Genomic DNA, 16,826 nt, shown 5'->3' with positions numbered 1-16,826 from the left:
TGCCAGGCCTCACCGGCATCCTACCCCACCATCTGAGCTAACTCACCACCAGGTGGTGATCAAATCATCGTTGACAAAAAAAACACTGATTGCTTTTTAGGATTGGCTACTTGTTACGCATCATTTAGCAAAAGCTGGAGCTTTAGTTTGCTTTTTGTTCAAGGGAACCGCTACAGGAACCCTGCTGTCTGAGATGGACACCGCTTAGTCCAATTCAGGGTCGCACAAAGCTGGAATCTGTCCTAGAAGTTAGCAGGCGAGAGGCTGGTACATCTGGACAGGTGCCAGTCTATCACAGGTTGTTTCTCTAAATGAGAATGTCAAAGATTGTTCTTTAAAGAACTGGAAGTGAAGTGTATTTTAAAGATTCATGTTATAAAAGTTAGAAAATACCTGTTAAAGTTGCCACTAAATGTTTTCTACGAATCCTATCTTTGTGCTAGATCCAGCGGATATGGACCCCACGGAGAGTTTAGGCTTGGACCCTCCTGAAATTTAGTTGAATACCCCAGATCTAAATCTACTTGTAAATTACTGGAGGCTCCACAGTGATGAGCAGCAGCTTTTGGCTTCTCCGTTAAGGTGGTTTGTTCTGGACCCTCTGAGCAGCTGTCCATCCTCAGCACTACTTATGCAACAGATACAGATCGTATTGGGCCTCAAGTTGTACTTTTTCTTTTTCAATAAAATTGTTTGAATCTTTCCTCTTGGGTTGGTGAATTCCAATCTCCAATCTATTGCTGCTTCTACTGCTACTAGTGCTACTACTATTGCTGCTGCTACTTCTACTGCTGCTGCTACTACTGCTAGTGGTACCACTGCTACTAGTGCTGCTACTTCTGCTACTGTTACTACTACTGCTGCTGCTGCTACTACTACTACTACTAGTAGTAGTGCTACCACTACTGCTGCTACTACTACTGCTACTGCTACTTCTGCTACTGTTACTACTGCTGCTGCTACTGCTACTACTGCTACTATTACTGCTACCGCTGCTACTGCTACTAGTGCTGCTACTACTACTACTGCTACTACCCACATCCTGCTGCTGGATGTGGTTTTAATAATTAAAGTGTCTTTTTTGTATAAATTAGTTTTAAGAAATCTCAGTTATTTCTTGGTTAAAAACACCTGTCAGGATCAATCTCCACTCGCTTCGTAGGTGCATCTCAGAAGGATGGAGGAGGAAAAGGTGTTATGTAATGAAACTCTGCTCTACATTTAGCCATGGCACCAGAGGATTGTTAGGATTAGGGGTTCTTGACGTGCTCATCGGACCAGACTCCAGGCTGCTGTCCAGGTTCACTTTGTCATGATGTTTGTTATTTTTCATCCTCTGGCTGCACACAGCCCATCCTCACCTTTTATGGGCATTTCCTTGCAAAGTGGAAGCAGTTGGTTGTCCTTTCAACTTAACAGAAATTGGTATTCACCAACCCAAGAGGAAAGATACGAACAATTCCACGGCCTACAAACATGAGCCTGAACCCGTTGTCATGACGACAGTGAGGCAGTTTGACAGCTTAGTGGGTAAGCAACCACAAAAAAATGACAAATAAATATAAAATCAACTTTATTAATGTTTTCATTGCAAACAGTTAAACAAAAAAAATCTGATAACGATAAGGATGATGATGATAATGAAGGCAGCTTTAAAACAAATGTTTGACTTAAGCTTCTGTTAAACATTTTGATTGTTATAAAATTTAAAGTTTCAAATTACTGATCTGAAATCAAACCCCTCCTCCAACCAATCTGCTACACTGAGGGTCATAATGATGCCCTGCCCCTCGGTGACATCAAAGCCGGGCTTGGCGACGGTCCCTGACGCCGTACAGCACAGCATGAGCTTCATCGAATGACTCGCCAACAGCTGACTGGACGCGATTCTTCCATCGCTGCAGCAGTGGGCGGTCCTTAAGGACATCCCGCCCCCCTCCCAGAGGCTGCAGACACACAGTAAGCATGCTCAGTATCAGACATCCTGCCCCACTCTCCCCTCCCCAACACGTGAGCAGTACAAACATCTGACCTGCATGAGCTCACAGATGGCGAGCAGGTCGGCCACGGTGATGTCATCGCCACAGAGAAATGGCTGCCGACGAAGGAACATGGACTCCAGTTTATCCAGCGTGTCATCCAGCTCCGACAGCGCCAGCTTCAGACGCTCTTCATCCACCTGAGCACCAAACTGTGTCGGCAGCAGCACCTGAGGGGGCAGAGCCAGAGACAGGTGAGGATGGTGTGATCGTATTCATTCTCTGGACCTTAGCAGAAGTGTATTTCCAGCTGCCAATGTACTTCTGCCTTCAACCTGATGAGGATGACTTCATGGCAACAAATATAAAAGAAACCAGATTCTGATAAATTACTATAAGATTGTCCTATTCAGTCTTGCTCAGACCATCTGTTCAGAGATTAGACTCCTCTTCATCTTAGTCTTTAAACGCACCACAGAGACTAGTCCTAGTCTAGTCCTTGCCTCTTCATCTTTGACCTTGTTCTAGTCTTCGTCAGGAGTTATCCAGCTTTCTGAAAGTCTAAAAGATTTTCTTTGGACAGTTTCAGATTGTTCCCTTATTTTCAGTCCAGTCCTGGTACTGGAGCAGTTTCTGTCCTGGTACTGAGCCAATTTCAGTCCTGCTATTGGAGCAGTTTCTGTACTGGTATTAGACTCATTTCTGTCCTGTTACTGGTCCAGTTTCTGTCCTGGTACTGAACCAGTTTCAGTCATGGTACTGGACCTGTTTCACACCTGGTATTGGACCAGTTTCTGTCCTGTTACTAAACTAGTTTCTGGCCTTGTACTGGATCAGTTTCTGTCCTGGTAATGAACCAGTATCTGTCCTTATATTTGATGAGTTTCTGTCCGGGTACTTGGCAAGTTCCTATCTTGGTATTGGACCAGTTTCTGTCCTTGTACAGGGCTAATTTCAGTCATGGTACTGGAACATTTACAAGGCTGGTACTGGACCAGGTTCTATTCAGGTACAGGGTCAGTTTCTGTCCTGGTACTGGGCCAGATTCTGTCTCGGTACTGGAAAAGTTTCTGTCCTGGTACTGGGCCAGCGTCTGTCCTGGTACTGAACTAGTTTCTGTCCTCGTACTGGACCAATTTCTGTCCTGGTACTGGACCGGTTTCTGTCCTGGTACTGAGTGTACCACCGCTCATTTCGGAACGGATTGGGCTCAAACTCGCAGGACACACGCAGGGGACCTTGCCGGATATGTCCTGTCAAGTTTCACCTCTCTGGGACGAGGCGTTGTGGAATTATGAACTAAAAACGTCATGGCGGCCATCTTTAAAAATCCAGAACTCTGCGATGGTCCCCGATTTCGCTTTGGTGTTCTTTTTCTGCTTGTCTGACATAGCCCAAATTTCCCTTCAATGTTGGAGAGGGTTCAAGGAACCCCCCTTCCAAATTTGAGCCTTTTAGCTTCAAGAATGGGGAAGTTGTGCGTGTTTGAAGAGAGGGACCAAGTCTGACACTTGGATTTTGGGCTTTAAGTCATGTTCTTTTCTGTTCATCAATCTGAAATTCATGTGACACACTCATTGGGCCTTCAGGAGTCTGCATCTCGAGTTTCAGCTTTCAACGTGCACGTATGACCGAGTTATGACCGAGTCCTAAAACTAACCTGATATAGTCTTAGACTTAGACCTTGCTTCTACATCGGAAGAACAAAGCGCAAATTAAAAGCAAGGTTGGCTGAACATAAACATGCAATTAGAACTGGTAACCTACAATATCCTATGGCTGTTCACTATCTTGATGCTAACCATGGTAATTGTAATTCATTGAAGGTATCTGGAATAGAGCATATAGAAAACCCAATCAGAGGTGGAGACAGACTTAAAAAACTCTTACAAAGAGAAGCATTTTGGATTTACACACTAAAAGCGACACAGTACCCAGGTTTGAATGGGGAACTGGATTTTTCTCCTTTTTTGTAAGGGTCTTGTAATGTAATTGATTAATCTGTGGTTCCTTGAAGAAGAAATGAACAATATTTATTTATTTTTTTGTTGATATATGATGTTTCTATACATATCTGTTGAATCTTGTTATATTATGCTGTATTAACCTGTTGTTTAAAGAATCTGACTGTGATTGTCATTGGCAGGCCACGGGTACCATGTGACCATTTACCTGCCCACACAGAGCAGCTGCTGGTGATTGTCTATATATTCAAGAATTAAGCTACCAGACAAACATTTTGCCACTCGCCCTGATGAAGGCCCCTTAGGCTGAAACGCTGGCGTGGATGTGTTTTTTAATAGATTAGCCATGAGTTAATAAAGGCTTTTTATCTTCCATCTTCTTGAGTGCCTCAGTAATCTTTTCATTAATTCTACTGGATCCCATAACTGAAGAGCACCAGAGGAATACCACCATTTTTTTTACACCCAAGCAGCACTCCAGGCACTTTTCTTTTTTCCATAACCTAATATAGTCTTAGACGTGTACACCTGTTTTCAAACTGATATAAGTGGACTGTACCTTGTTCACGATTTTCTTCAAACTTGGTACACTTATAGAAGGGTTCACAATGGACAAACAGTGCAAATTTGAGCACCCTAGCATCATGTATGACCGATTTATGACAGATAGAAACCCAATGTCCACGTCTAATACTTTATTATTGGGCATCAGTTCAGGTTCGTGTACAGCGGTTATAACGTGGTCATTTCTGAACAGATCGAGCTGAAATTGATGTCATACACTCTTTGGAACTTCAGGAGTCCATATCTGGAGTTTCAGCTTTCTATGTGCGCATACGATCGAGTTATGAGCCTTGTACTCGAACCTGACCTGACGCTCAATGATAAAGTCTTAGACGAATACACCTTTTTTCAAACTGACATAACTGGACTGTACATGGTTGCATGGTCGAACCTGTGTTCAGGTTTGAGGACACACTCTTTGGATATTGAGGAAGATGTGTGAAAAGTTTCAGAATTTCAGAATGATCAACGGTTGGCGAGTTATGAGCGAGAGAAGTCTGACCGACCCGCGCGGCGCACTCTGCGCGAGATAGGAGCGCTATGCTGCGGGGAGAAGGCAGAGGAACGCCCTGGTGAACTCAACCGCGTTCAGAGGCCATAACTCGCTCATTTCTCCACAGATCAAGCTGAAACTCACACAATCTAATCACAGGCCGTTGGGGAACCTGTGTGTAAATTTTAGGACAATCGCTTAGGGAGTTATAAGCGAGAGTTGGTCGAGCACCTATCAGCGGCTGACAGAGCGCACGCTGGCGGGGATTGCAGCGCTCTGCTGCGGGGAGAAGGCGGAGAAAGGCGGGGGAGAAACGCACGGTGCACAGAGGGCCATAACTCTCCACAGATTGAGCTGAAACTCACAGGATCTACTCATAGGGAGTTGAGGAACATATGTAAAAAGTTCCACGTATGTTGCACAAAGCATGGCTGTGATATCACCAAGTACTCATTGTGCCCCTGGTACTCCACAGTGAAATACTTTGAAAAAAGTACACAAAGTCCCATTTGTGCCCCTGCTCGTCTAGAATTAAACATTAGAAATGATTAAAAGTGAGTGGAAAACTGCAATAAACACTATGTGTCCCTGGTAGAAGACAGTTCCGTTTGTGCCCCTGGTACTCCACAGTGAAATACTTTGAAAAAAGTACACAAAGTCCCATTTGTGCCCCTGGTCGTTTAGAATTACACATTAGAAATGATTAAAAGTGAGTGGAAAACTGCAATAAACACTGTGTGTCCCTGGTAGAAGACAGTCCCGTTTGTGCCCCTGGTACTCCACAGTGAAACTTTCAAACACAATTTCACTTATTTCTGTTCGTGCCTCTGGTACTCTAGAAATAAAAGTCTAAAAATGAGTAAAATCAAGTGGCAACCTGAAATGAATACTTTATTGGGTCACTGTTAGAACGTAATTATTGTGCCCCTGGTACTCCAGAGTGAAACAGAAAAATTTCATTAAATTCTGGTCGTGCCCCTGGTAGTCTAGAAAAAAAGTAAAAGAATTAGTAAAATTAAGTGAAAACCTGAAATAAATACTTTATTATCTCCCTGTTAGGAGATATTCCTTGTGCCCCTGGTACTCCAGCATAAAACACATATAAAATATTTACTAAGTGTGTTTGTGCCTCTGTTAGTCCAGAATGCGCATACATTGAATAATATTGTGGCGCACCAACTTTAATCTTAACCTTTTAACACCGCGACAGGCTGATACTTGAGGTTTTATCCAAAACGCGTCACGCTAAAAGTGCACATGTCATAATGCTTTATTGTTTACATCCATATCTCAATCTCAAGAAGCATACACTACTTTGTTTAATGAGCTTCAGGATGCATAAGGTTGTATGAAAATAATGCATTTAACTGATGTTAATATTATACAATGACAGTGACAATGACGATGACGGTTAATAGAAAGTTTCAGCTCAAGCTCACCCTGTCTCCATGCTCCAGGCCCCAAACCAACACAGGTGAGTACACTCATTAATAACCTCAACACACCCAAAGTGCCACCCACAGTGCCACCCACAACCACCGGTGGTGTCACTGCGCAAGTGCACACATACTTCAAGTGGGAAATAAATAACCCAACATATGGCTCCTACAAACAATGTAGGCTTGACCCCAAAATCCAGCCAAAAATCAAGTTTCTCAGACTTCCTTCCTTATTTTTCCTCCCTTTCCTACAAAGAACAACTGGTAAAAATTTCAGGTCTCTAGCATAAAAAGTGGCCAAGCTAGGCCAGGTTGAATAAATGTGTCCATGTCTAATACTTTAACATTGGTAGGTCAGGTGGAGTTTGAGGACAGAGGCCATAAAGTGGTTATTTTCAAAGATATTGAGCTGAAATTGATATCACACACTCAGTGCACTTATCTGAGTCCACCGAGTGAGTTTCAGCCCTCTAGGACAAAATATGACCCAGTTACAGCCTGTGTCCACGAACCTGAACTGAAGCTCAATGTTAGACGTGTACACATTTCTTCCAAACAGCATAACTCCCACATACTTTGAGCTATTTTGCTGAAATTGGAAGGTGGGGTCCCCAGAGGGGTCAGGAAGATGTGGTGTGAAGATGGTGATGATTGGACATAGCTTAATTTTTCACACTTTAACACTTTTAAGGTAATTTTTTGGCGATTTTTTTACCTTGTCTGATTGACTCCAAACTTCACACGCTGGTAGTACATGCCACCAGGACCACGTGGTTTAAATTTCACATCTCTAGACCCCAGGATTGGGTACTTATGGACCTTGGAAAGTGGGCCCATGGCAGGCCTTTGTTTACATGTGTGAAGAAGGGTGGCGTTTTGCACACAGACTAATTAGCTTCACCATTCCACTGCACACTTGTAGGGCATGACTTGTGTGTGTTTCTTCCAATTAACATGGAGGGCACACACTCTATTGCAACTCAGACACACGCACGCACCGTCTCACTGCGCACAGGTAGGTGATGCACCGTGTTGCTCATAACTGTCTTGTGTACAATAATAAACCAGGTCTGCACTGGTGTGTTAATAACACCACCGACCTGGTTATTAACACCGCTGACCTGGTTAATAACATCACCAACCTAGTTATTAAAACCACTAACCTGGTTAAGAGCACCACTGACCTAGTTATTAACACCACTGACCTCAACATCGCCATTCTTTTCCAAAACCAGTCAACATTACTGAAGCAACATGGGATCACAAGGCAGAAACATCCAAAGAAGAATTTTGGAAAGTCTTTTAAGGATCCTGGAGAACCACTCCTGGAAAGTCCTCCAAGGATCCTGGAGAACCATTCCTGGAAAGTCCTTCAAGGATCTGGGAGAACCATTCCTGGAAAGTTCTTTAAAGATCCTGGAGAACATTCACATTCCTTAGAACTGCAGTTTCCATGGCAACAAATGAAAAATGTGCATGCATGTTGTCACCTCCAGAATGAAGACTTTGGCGGCGCGTGCCCGTGTGTTAGTGTGGTGCCAGGCCGTGTACTCGTCCACTCTAGCTCGTCGCTCCATTTGCCGTGGATACCAGTGCTCGGGGATGTCACACTTGGTCACCAGGTACTTGAGGATGGCGTCGCTGTGACAGTTTACAGTCAGACTATCAGAGCAGGTGTGGGTGTGTTTGTGTGTTTGTTTGTGCGTGCGTACGCGCTGGCTCACCTCTCTGTGAGGACGAAGCCGCTGTCCACCATGACAGGAACCTTCTGCATGGGGTTCAGTTTAGTGAATTCTGGACTCCGATGTTCTCCTGCAAACAATCTGTTTTAAATGTCCTAACATTGGCACGCGGCTGTTTGCCAACACATACACATTTCACACATTTCTGTCCAGATCCAACCTCCGACTGAACACACCTGTAACTCAGGTGAGCAGCACCAACACGTACTGAGTTAAACCATGAGCCGAATCTATTAACTAACACATACAGATTAGTTTATGTCTGTATTTACCTTCTGACGTCATTCATTTAAAACATTTTCGTAAAATCCTGGAAGTGCGGATTTTTTTTAGCGGAGTTTGGTGGAAGTGGGGGAAAAGTCACTGGAGCAGAGGTCAGACGCTCCAGAGAGCAGGAACATCTCACACTGCTGCTTAGTCGTTTGGTTAGTTAGCTGGGTAGTTGGCTGGTTAGTTAACTGGTTAGTTATTCTGTTAACCGGTGAGCGGCTCACCTTTGCGCAGCGCCACGGGTCGGACTCGGTGCGGGATCTTGTTGCAGGTGAGCAGGATGTGAATCGCCCGGCAGGGCTGCGACAGCAGGTCCAGGTACACCTCTACGAGCCTACCCGTTGCCATGCAGACGGAACCGTTATTACCCGTTAACCCTGCGGAATAAACTGCACGATCCAAAACACTGAGCGTTCCTTCCTCTGCTGTGTACCTGCGGTCCGTCTGCTCACGTGCTCTCCCTGCAGGCCGTCCCGCACGATACAGTTGCACCAGAGTCCACTCAGCTTACGGCAAGCAAAGGGGGTCAAAATTCGTCCCTCAAATAGTACGCTAACAATGAAACGGCGGAAAAACGCCATTTTATGTGTGAAAATTGGTGTTAAAAGCGCAATATTTATTGACAAAACAGTCCCTGAACACCGCTTTTTGCAGCGTTCAATGACCGCGCATTAAAAGCGCAATTTTATGGCACTTTAACATGCGTTAAAAACAGTGTTTTGTTATATTATAATTATCCCAGCCCCCTTTATGACCTGCCACTAAAACTGAACCATGATTATCGAATCAGTACTGGTTGTAAAGCATGTAGCAAAACAGTATGACCCAATTCTGTGTTACACCTTGTTAGTCAACTTCACACCAACTCAGTCCCACCAATTTTACTTATGGAATATCATCATTTACATAGAACCACCCAATGGGGTGCAGGTCAAACTAGCATCACAGGTGAGAAGAAACTGAATAAAACGGCCATTATTCAGCATAACTAATCAAATATTAAATTTTATTTAAAAGTGTAGCACAGAACCATTGAATTTGTAAATGAAAAGTGATCAGCAAGACCACAGAAGGGTCAACATAATGAACTCAGCCAAAGTTTCCAAACACATTGTCTGTGATCATTGGCAGAGATAAATTCCTGGCAGAGTTTCTTCCTGTTCAAGGCATCAACTATTTCTTGATGTATGTGACAAACTGCCACATTGTTAAGGCGTTTTTGCCTCATGCAGTTGCGAAGCAAGGTCTTTAATCTCTTCAGTGCACTGAAACTCCTCTCAGCTTTAACAACAGCCTACCCTAACAACCCTATCTGCCCACCTGATCAGCACAGACCTCCAGCTAAACACCCAACTTACAGTAACATATTAACAAGGGGTGTGTCCCAATTCGCACACTTCTATACTTCGAACTCTACATTTAAGTGCATAGTGCACTGACACAGAAATTTCAGTAAAAACTCACTCAATGCACTGAAAGTACCCGGATGCTGCCCTAAACTCGGCCAAAAATCTAGTGCGAAATGATGGGACACTATGCGCACTAAACGGACACCATCTTGCTGAAATAGCAGAAGAGGAGGGACTTTTAACCAGTTTTCCAGAGCTGAATAAAGGCGACCACTGACTCAGCGGTACCGATGCAGGCGGAGGCTGTTTAGTACAGATGTTAGTATGAAGTTATTCGATCAGAGATCTAATACAAACAGCAGCATGCTTACTATCTCATCTATCCCTGCCAACAGTGATGGATCTGATCATTTGTTGGAGGTGGCAGTAGAGTTAGTACACGGAAATGTTAGCAGTTTTTAGCTGGTTTCACAGACATAGGTAGATAGGCTATAAGTGTTAGAAATCGGTCTGTGTCAGCTGACGTCCCACTCGGGGTAGCCGCAGTCGATCGCCATGTTGCATCCTTGTTGTAGACCACTGTTCATCGTCTTTGCCTGTGTTATGATCTTTGATAAAATGGGAGTCTTGTGTTGTGTGAAAGACCGTTATACTAAGTTACACAATAAAAAAGGCAGAAAAGTAAGTCATAACGTTAGATTTTTTTCGGTTTTCCACTTTTAAAAGAGGCTTTGGACAGCAGGTTGAGGATGTAACTGAGGCGTCGGATGGCCTGGGTTGCAGTGGTGAGAGGGAAGAACATCACTTTCACCACCATATTTCCCTTCATGCGTGTTTGCTCTTGGCATTTTCATAAAGGCAAGTAGGAGAGTTTTTTTGTTGTTGCTGGTGTTTTTATTGTGTAAGTAATGTTAATGAATATACTTTATTTGGCTTTTTAAAGTCGCTTTTTTCACATTGGCTAACTTCACTTGTAAACAACAGGCAGAGAGGGAAGGAAAGAGGGAGGGAAATAGAAATGGGTTCATCTGTTTGTGTTTGATAGGCAAGGCAAGGCAAATTTATCTGTGTAGCACATTTCATGTACAAGAGAAGTCAAAGTGCTTTACATAATCAGTGTTTATTTAATCATCTTATATCAAAACGTCACTGAGTGAATGATTCTAAAGCTACAGGTAAATACAAAGAGTGCTCAGAGAGATCTGATGGGATGGTTAACTGGTTGGATTAAGTGGTTAAAATTGTGAAATTTAATTGAAGCCTCCAATGTTAACTAGTTTTTTAATAACACCAATTATGTAATTGCAGGTCAACCAGCTTAAGAAATTATGGAGGCTGGCTCAGATTGGGCACCATCCCTGCTTCTAGGACACACATCAGTTACACCCACAAACGCTGCACGCTCTGCAAGACGAAGAAGGCGGATAAGCTGAGGAAAGAGACACTGCAAGCAGCAGAGATGGAGTCCACCAGGATGCAGACACTGGAGAGATACAGACCATGAAGAGGATACCTGACGCTGGAGAGGAAAGCGGTCAGGTACAGACCAGAGAGGACACATAAGGGTGGAGATGATGGTGATCAGGTGATCAGAGAGGATAAGACACATGATGACGATGATGTATGTGTACAATTGGAAGTTTTTTTTAATATTATTTGTGTAGCAAAAATGTGCAGTTGTTTTTGTACATGGCTTAAATTTGAATAATAAATGGTGTCAATGGGAATGGGAATTGTGGAGGGAGGAATGTGCGGCAACTTCCCTCCTCTGAGCTAAGTGTTTATTTTGGTTGCGTGGGCTCCGCTTTGCATGGACTAGATGTTTTCCTTCTTTGTTGGGCTTGAAGTGAATTGTTGTGTGACAGCGGTAGCCCTACTTTGACCAGACAGTGAAACCTGCAGAGTAATTCCTGCTGCCGGCCTGCTGAGTCACGGCCTGTCCCCTACACAGGTGTTCCAGCTTTCGGCGTCCCCAGAGCGGAGGAGCAGCGGAGAGACTGAGAGAGACGCGCAGGTGGAGCCGTGGCGGGGGAGAGTCCGACAACCCCCCTCCTCTCAGCTAAGTGCTCCTTTCTGTTTTCCTCTGGTGGCCTCTCGTGCCATACGACATAAGATCGGTTAAAATATCACTCATTCGACTCACGGATCCCCCCCAACCCCCACCCCCTTGGTACAGGATCAGAGGGACCCGGTCACGTATAGGAGCTGTCAGTAGAGGGCCACCCCATTACTTGGACTTGGCTGAGGCCTGGCTTCTACATTTTATTTCTCTTTTACCTTGTTTTTTATAAAGAACTATAATAAACATTTATTGGTGGGGTATCTGTTGCATGTTCTTTCCTATAGAGTACTCCCTCTCGGAACTACAGCTGGTATATCAGGGCTTTCCGCCCTGTGACATAAAAAACAGTAAACAAGTAAAGTTACCCTAACCACCAGTCATAACTTCGGTCTATCAAAGCCAGAAAAAACAGATCCCAGAGCTGTAGTGTTTTTAAATGAATATGCCTCACCTTCACTAACATGCAGTAGATATAGATAACAGATGAGTGACCAGGCTGGCCAGTCTAGTACTGATAATTTAAAAGCTTCTGCTAAGGGGAAAACCTGATTGCCCCTCAACAGATTGGTCTAAATAATCAGTAATCGTATTAAATAAATGGCGAAGTTTTCCTTCTCTGCCTGATGATGCATCATGCATGCAATGGTATACTTGTTGTACACTGATGATTGGACTTGGGTTTATTTAATGATACTCTGATCAATCTGATTTTACACGGAAAATTCAATGATGGGGTGACTAGACGAAACAACTCCCCTCTTTAGCTCCAATTCACTGTTTGGACATGGACTGTCCAAAATCATCTTCAAGCACCACCAGGAGCAATCCGCTGCCATTACATGCCCCCTGGTGTTTCAACAAGCCCCGCACCACAATGCGCAATTACACATGAAGATAACGGCTCTTACACAGCCAAATTGGGCTTCTCATTTTCTATAATGCCCATTAAATAATGATCCCAGCTTTCATTCTCTCTGTGCGTAGTGGTAACCAGATGGATCATGTTCATGTTCAAACTGTAGGATTCAGATGTGTTTAATGAATCCGACTCTGATCAAAGATGCCAGATTATGGCTGTCGATAAGATCTTTACTTGATATTGGCCTAGAATCATCTTCAGGTTCCTCCATGACCCATCCATTACAAAAACCACTGAAACATCACTTTGATTGGGCAAACTGATGGAAGCATTTTAATGGGAGCACTGCCATTAAAGATCATTAAAACATGGACTTTGTACAAAGACAAATGAACAAAACAGTTATGACATTAAAAATAGTGATATAACAGCAATAAAAATATCACTACCAACTACAATCAGTTATTTTTAATGATTGTGTCAGTAACGACAGTAAAATCTGCATAAGTCTCTAAAAACATCTGCATCAGTCAGCCTCGTACAACTTGTGCTGAACTTTCCATTCAAACATGGAACACCACACAGAAACAAGCTGCATCAACTCAGTTTGGTCATTTGCTTCACGTATGTGTGCCCTGTTGGGTTTGGATGGGAGATAACAGACCAAATCAAGCAGCCCTGACCTACACCTTCCCAAACCCCAATGAACCCTCAGGGCTGTGTCCATCAGTTTTCTAAAATCTGCTTCCTCTTTGACTCCCCTTGGAGGAAGAGGGACAGGCTACATGTGGATATATAGGGCAGACGCTGTGTTCCTACTACTTGGTCAAAGAATTCAACTTTGCATCCCTTGGAGAAGCCTAACGGGGCAGATGGTTGGCTCCGCTCACAAAGACGAGTACTTCCTCAAACGTAAGGTCCACTTCTGGCTCTGTATTAAAAATAATGTGCACATGAATAACAGTAAGACTTATGGTAATATGGTATCACAGTATGATTTCTATTTTTTTTCAGTTAGACATCTCATCATGTCCTTAACATACATTTTATTAGCTGGAATCATGTATAGAGAAGTTCTCATATGGACAAGAATTCAGTTTTCCATCATACTGTGCTTGACCTGTGTTAGCAGGTTACAACACCAGTAATTTGACAATCCAATGTTATTTTGATAATTCATACATTCTGAAAAAATATATCTGTAATTTGAATTGGTTTTATGGTTTACATATTCTGCAAGACTGTGTGAGAGTCAATGAAATTATATACATACACTGCATTAATTTTTGCATTGAGTGGCATTGTCACGTTTCCATCAGTCTGCTCCAGGAAAGCTGTAGCTACTCATGTAGCTTACCATCACCAAGAATGAAAGGAGTGAATGAATAATGGATTCAATATAAAGCACTTTTGGTACCTTAAAAAGCACTATATAAATTTAATCCATTATTATCATCATCACAATCATTATAATGGATTATATTCTTTTGGATTAGGGACAACTTACAGGGCATGTGTTAAATCAAAGGTTGTCTTCCACCACCTTACCTTACATCACTACACCCACCATTACCTGATACCCAGCTGGAACCACTAGGAAGTTATATAACCCAACCCTTTAGACCAGTCCAGTTTTTTCCATCCAAAACCATGAGCAAAAAGGAACCACCTCAATATGTGCTTCCCTGATGTCAATACTAAAGATGACCAGCTAAAGTCAAGTCATCCTCCCCCAAATCATGTAAATAAAATGGTGGAACCAGTTCCTGGAATCCTGTGTTTAAATGTACACACCACATAGGCTGTTTAGTGAACCAGACTTTTTTTTTTTCTTGTTTTTTCAACCTTTCCTGTCCAGCATCATAGCAGCAGAATGATGGTCTGGCTGCTGTGTTGTGCCGAACAAATTTGCTCTGCCAAGGGGGAGGCTTATGGGTATAAGACTCCTCTTGATACTCTGATTCATTTATTTGTTTATTTACTTTGAATCATGGAATCTATGTAATCTTGCTGGACCTGACTGGAGGGGACAGAAAAAAGAAGACAGCCAAAAGAAGCAAAAGGGAAAGCAGAAAGAGGAGACAAAAACACCACAGACAGAAGGCGACAGCTCTTCAATCCAAACTATCATCAGACAACAAACTGCTACACCTGTACAGAAACACACCAAAAAATTTCCTACGTCTTTTACAGAAAAACAGAGCTGCCAGTGATTAAGAGTTCTTAAATAATAACCAAATCAAACAGACAAATCACAAACGTATCACAACAACAACCAGATACAAATTCACAGAAAAAAAGAAAAATGATCTTAGTGCATAAACCCACTGGACAACTTAGTGACTGTGTCAGCATGCAGAGGATGAGGAATGAGGAGTGATCAGTGATGAGGAGTGATGAGTGAGATCGTGCAAATGCGACCTCTAAGGAGGCTAGAGGCAGACCAGGGCAGCCCAGAGACCCGAGTCATCAGCAGCAGCCCCGGAGAACAAACCCAAGCTACCCCACCCCGAAGACGACTCCAGCCCTACCTGGAGGGTGGCAGAGGAGAGCCCCAGCAAGGGCTGATTCCACAGCTGGCGTAACTCCGCAATTTGTCTTTGTGTTGTCATGGTGACAAGTGTTTTTCGTAGAATAAAGAGGTCGCCCCATTCCTGCCCATCTTATTTATGCCCTCCCCGTCCAATTAAAGTTCCCTCCACAGCTGCGAGTGTGACTTTATTGGGAGTGAAGTGGTAGGGCCAGTTTAGGATTGAGCCTATGATCCTGATCCGATGGGATCTCACCTACTTTGTTCCTGGAGAATCAACGTAGCGCAGCTCCCCCAAACCACAGGACCATGCCAGGTAGCTTCAGCTGCTCTCTCATCTCTAGGTCTGCCTGCCAGAAGCCGTCAATCTCTTTCTGTATTGTTTTGCAGCAGCAATCCAGAATCTGGAATCTCCTCAGACCAAGGAAAGTTCCTCTACAACAGAGCTAATTGGTTAGCCTTCCTTCTAACCTCTCCAAGAAGAAGCAATGAGTCTCCACCTTCTATGAAACACCCAACTCAACATAACCGAGACTCCACTGGACACAAGAATCCTATAATCCAGTCGGCCCTTTAGACGGGAAGTTTAGGAATTATGAAAACAAAGACGGAACCATCAATAAAAACACTCATGTGCAGACGGAGCAGGAAGGAGTTTTAGTTTCACTGAAGCATCTCAATGTCAAGCATGCATTTGTTGAAGCAATTTTAGGTTCAACACCTAGTTTTCTACAAACCGTGAGCTAGGTCTTTATATTCTGAGCTATCCTGTGATTAACCTGTTAAGCCCGACGGACCCACCGGTGGGTCCAACAGGTGTAAACACAAGTTCATGTGTGTAAAAAAGTTACTTTAGTGATGTTAGGATATTTTATTTATAATGTGTCTTAAAGAAGAATACCCAATGCCACTAAATCAACTCTTCAAGTGCATTTAGTCAACAAAGAATTTGTTTAATAACTTTAAAATACGTATGCCACAAACAACAGCGCCACCATAACCAGTAACACCCGAAACAAAATGCAACACAACACGTGATCCGTTTACTCCACCCCAACATATTGGGTATCAAATGAAACTAGAAAAGCTGCACTTTCATATGATACCAAGCATAAAAAGATATTCGCCAAGCACCTCATGTCAGTCTCAAAACAAACACAAAGCTAACCGTCGCATATCACAGCAGCCTTATCAGATAGCATGTTTATCACCAAATACAGCACCAAATCCCAAAGCTATTCTCACAAAAAGCGCTATTTTTTATTTCCTTACCTTTTTGTGGTCATTTTCAGTCTATCCACATTGTTCTTCGACCAAAACTCACAACGTAGTAATCCATAATCGTGAAAATACGCTAACATGTCATATGCTCCCATTCACAGCCATTTTGTTGTCTTCTTGTGGGTCTTGGCAGTGTAAATAAAGTTTGGTCGAATTCTACATCTTACAAGCTTTCTGACGATGTCTTACACTTGAACGACACTTTATCTGTCAGGTATAAATACTTGCGCGTAAACAAAGGAGCATCATTGCCATTTTGCTGCAGTTCCGCACGTGGGCGCACCGGAAAGAGCG

At 43.2% G+C, this 16,826-nt stretch overlaps 1 protein-coding gene across 2 annotated transcripts; it reads right to left on the bottom strand.

The window, feature by feature from the left end:
- Window positions 1–1,664: 1,664 nt before the first annotated feature.
- gstt2 (glutathione S-transferase theta 2) lies at window positions 1,665–8,954 on the bottom strand. 2 transcript variants are annotated; one of them, XM_041977051.1, is made up of 5 exons: window positions 8,676–8,954; window positions 8,164–8,251; window positions 7,930–8,101; window positions 2,033–2,209; window positions 1,665–1,946 (listed from the first exon to the last, which is right to left on the bottom strand). In XM_041977051.1, the coding sequence occupies exons 1-5, from the start codon at window positions 8,797–8,799 to the stop codon at window positions 1,800–1,802; spliced, it is 708 nt and encodes a 235-aa protein (XP_041832985.1). In that variant the 5' UTR covers window positions 8,800–8,954; the 3' UTR covers window positions 1,665–1,799. The 2 variants fall into 2 exon arrangements, with proteins under 2 accessions (XP_041832985.1, XP_041832986.1); XM_041977052.1 differs by having other exon boundaries at window positions 7,930–8,080; window positions 8,676–8,951.
- Window positions 8,955–16,826: the final 7,872 nt, after the last annotated feature.

The sequence above is a fragment of the Melanotaenia boesemani genome, chromosome 23 (genome assembly GCF_017639745.1).
Source record: "Melanotaenia boesemani isolate fMelBoe1 chromosome 23, fMelBoe1.pri, whole genome shotgun sequence".
Taxonomy (NCBI): Eukaryota; Metazoa; Chordata; class Actinopteri; order Atheriniformes; family Melanotaeniidae; genus Melanotaenia; species Melanotaenia boesemani.
Note: the sequence above shows the minus strand (reverse complement) of the source record. Positions and strands in the feature narration are given on the sequence as shown.

Coding starts and splice junctions, on each gene's coding strand:
- gstt2 (XM_041977051.1), bottom strand. CDS start 8,799: ATGGCAACGGGTAGGCTCGTAGAGGTGTACCTGGACCTGCTGTCGCAG. Junction 8,102..8,163: donor GGCTTCGTCCTCACAGAGAG/GTGAGCCAGCGC, acceptor CTGCTCTGATAG/TCTGACTGTAAACTGTCACA. Junction 1,947..2,032: donor CCATCTGTGAGCTCATGCAG/GTCAGATGTTTG, acceptor GTGTGTCTGCAG/CCTCTGGGAGGGGGGCGGGA.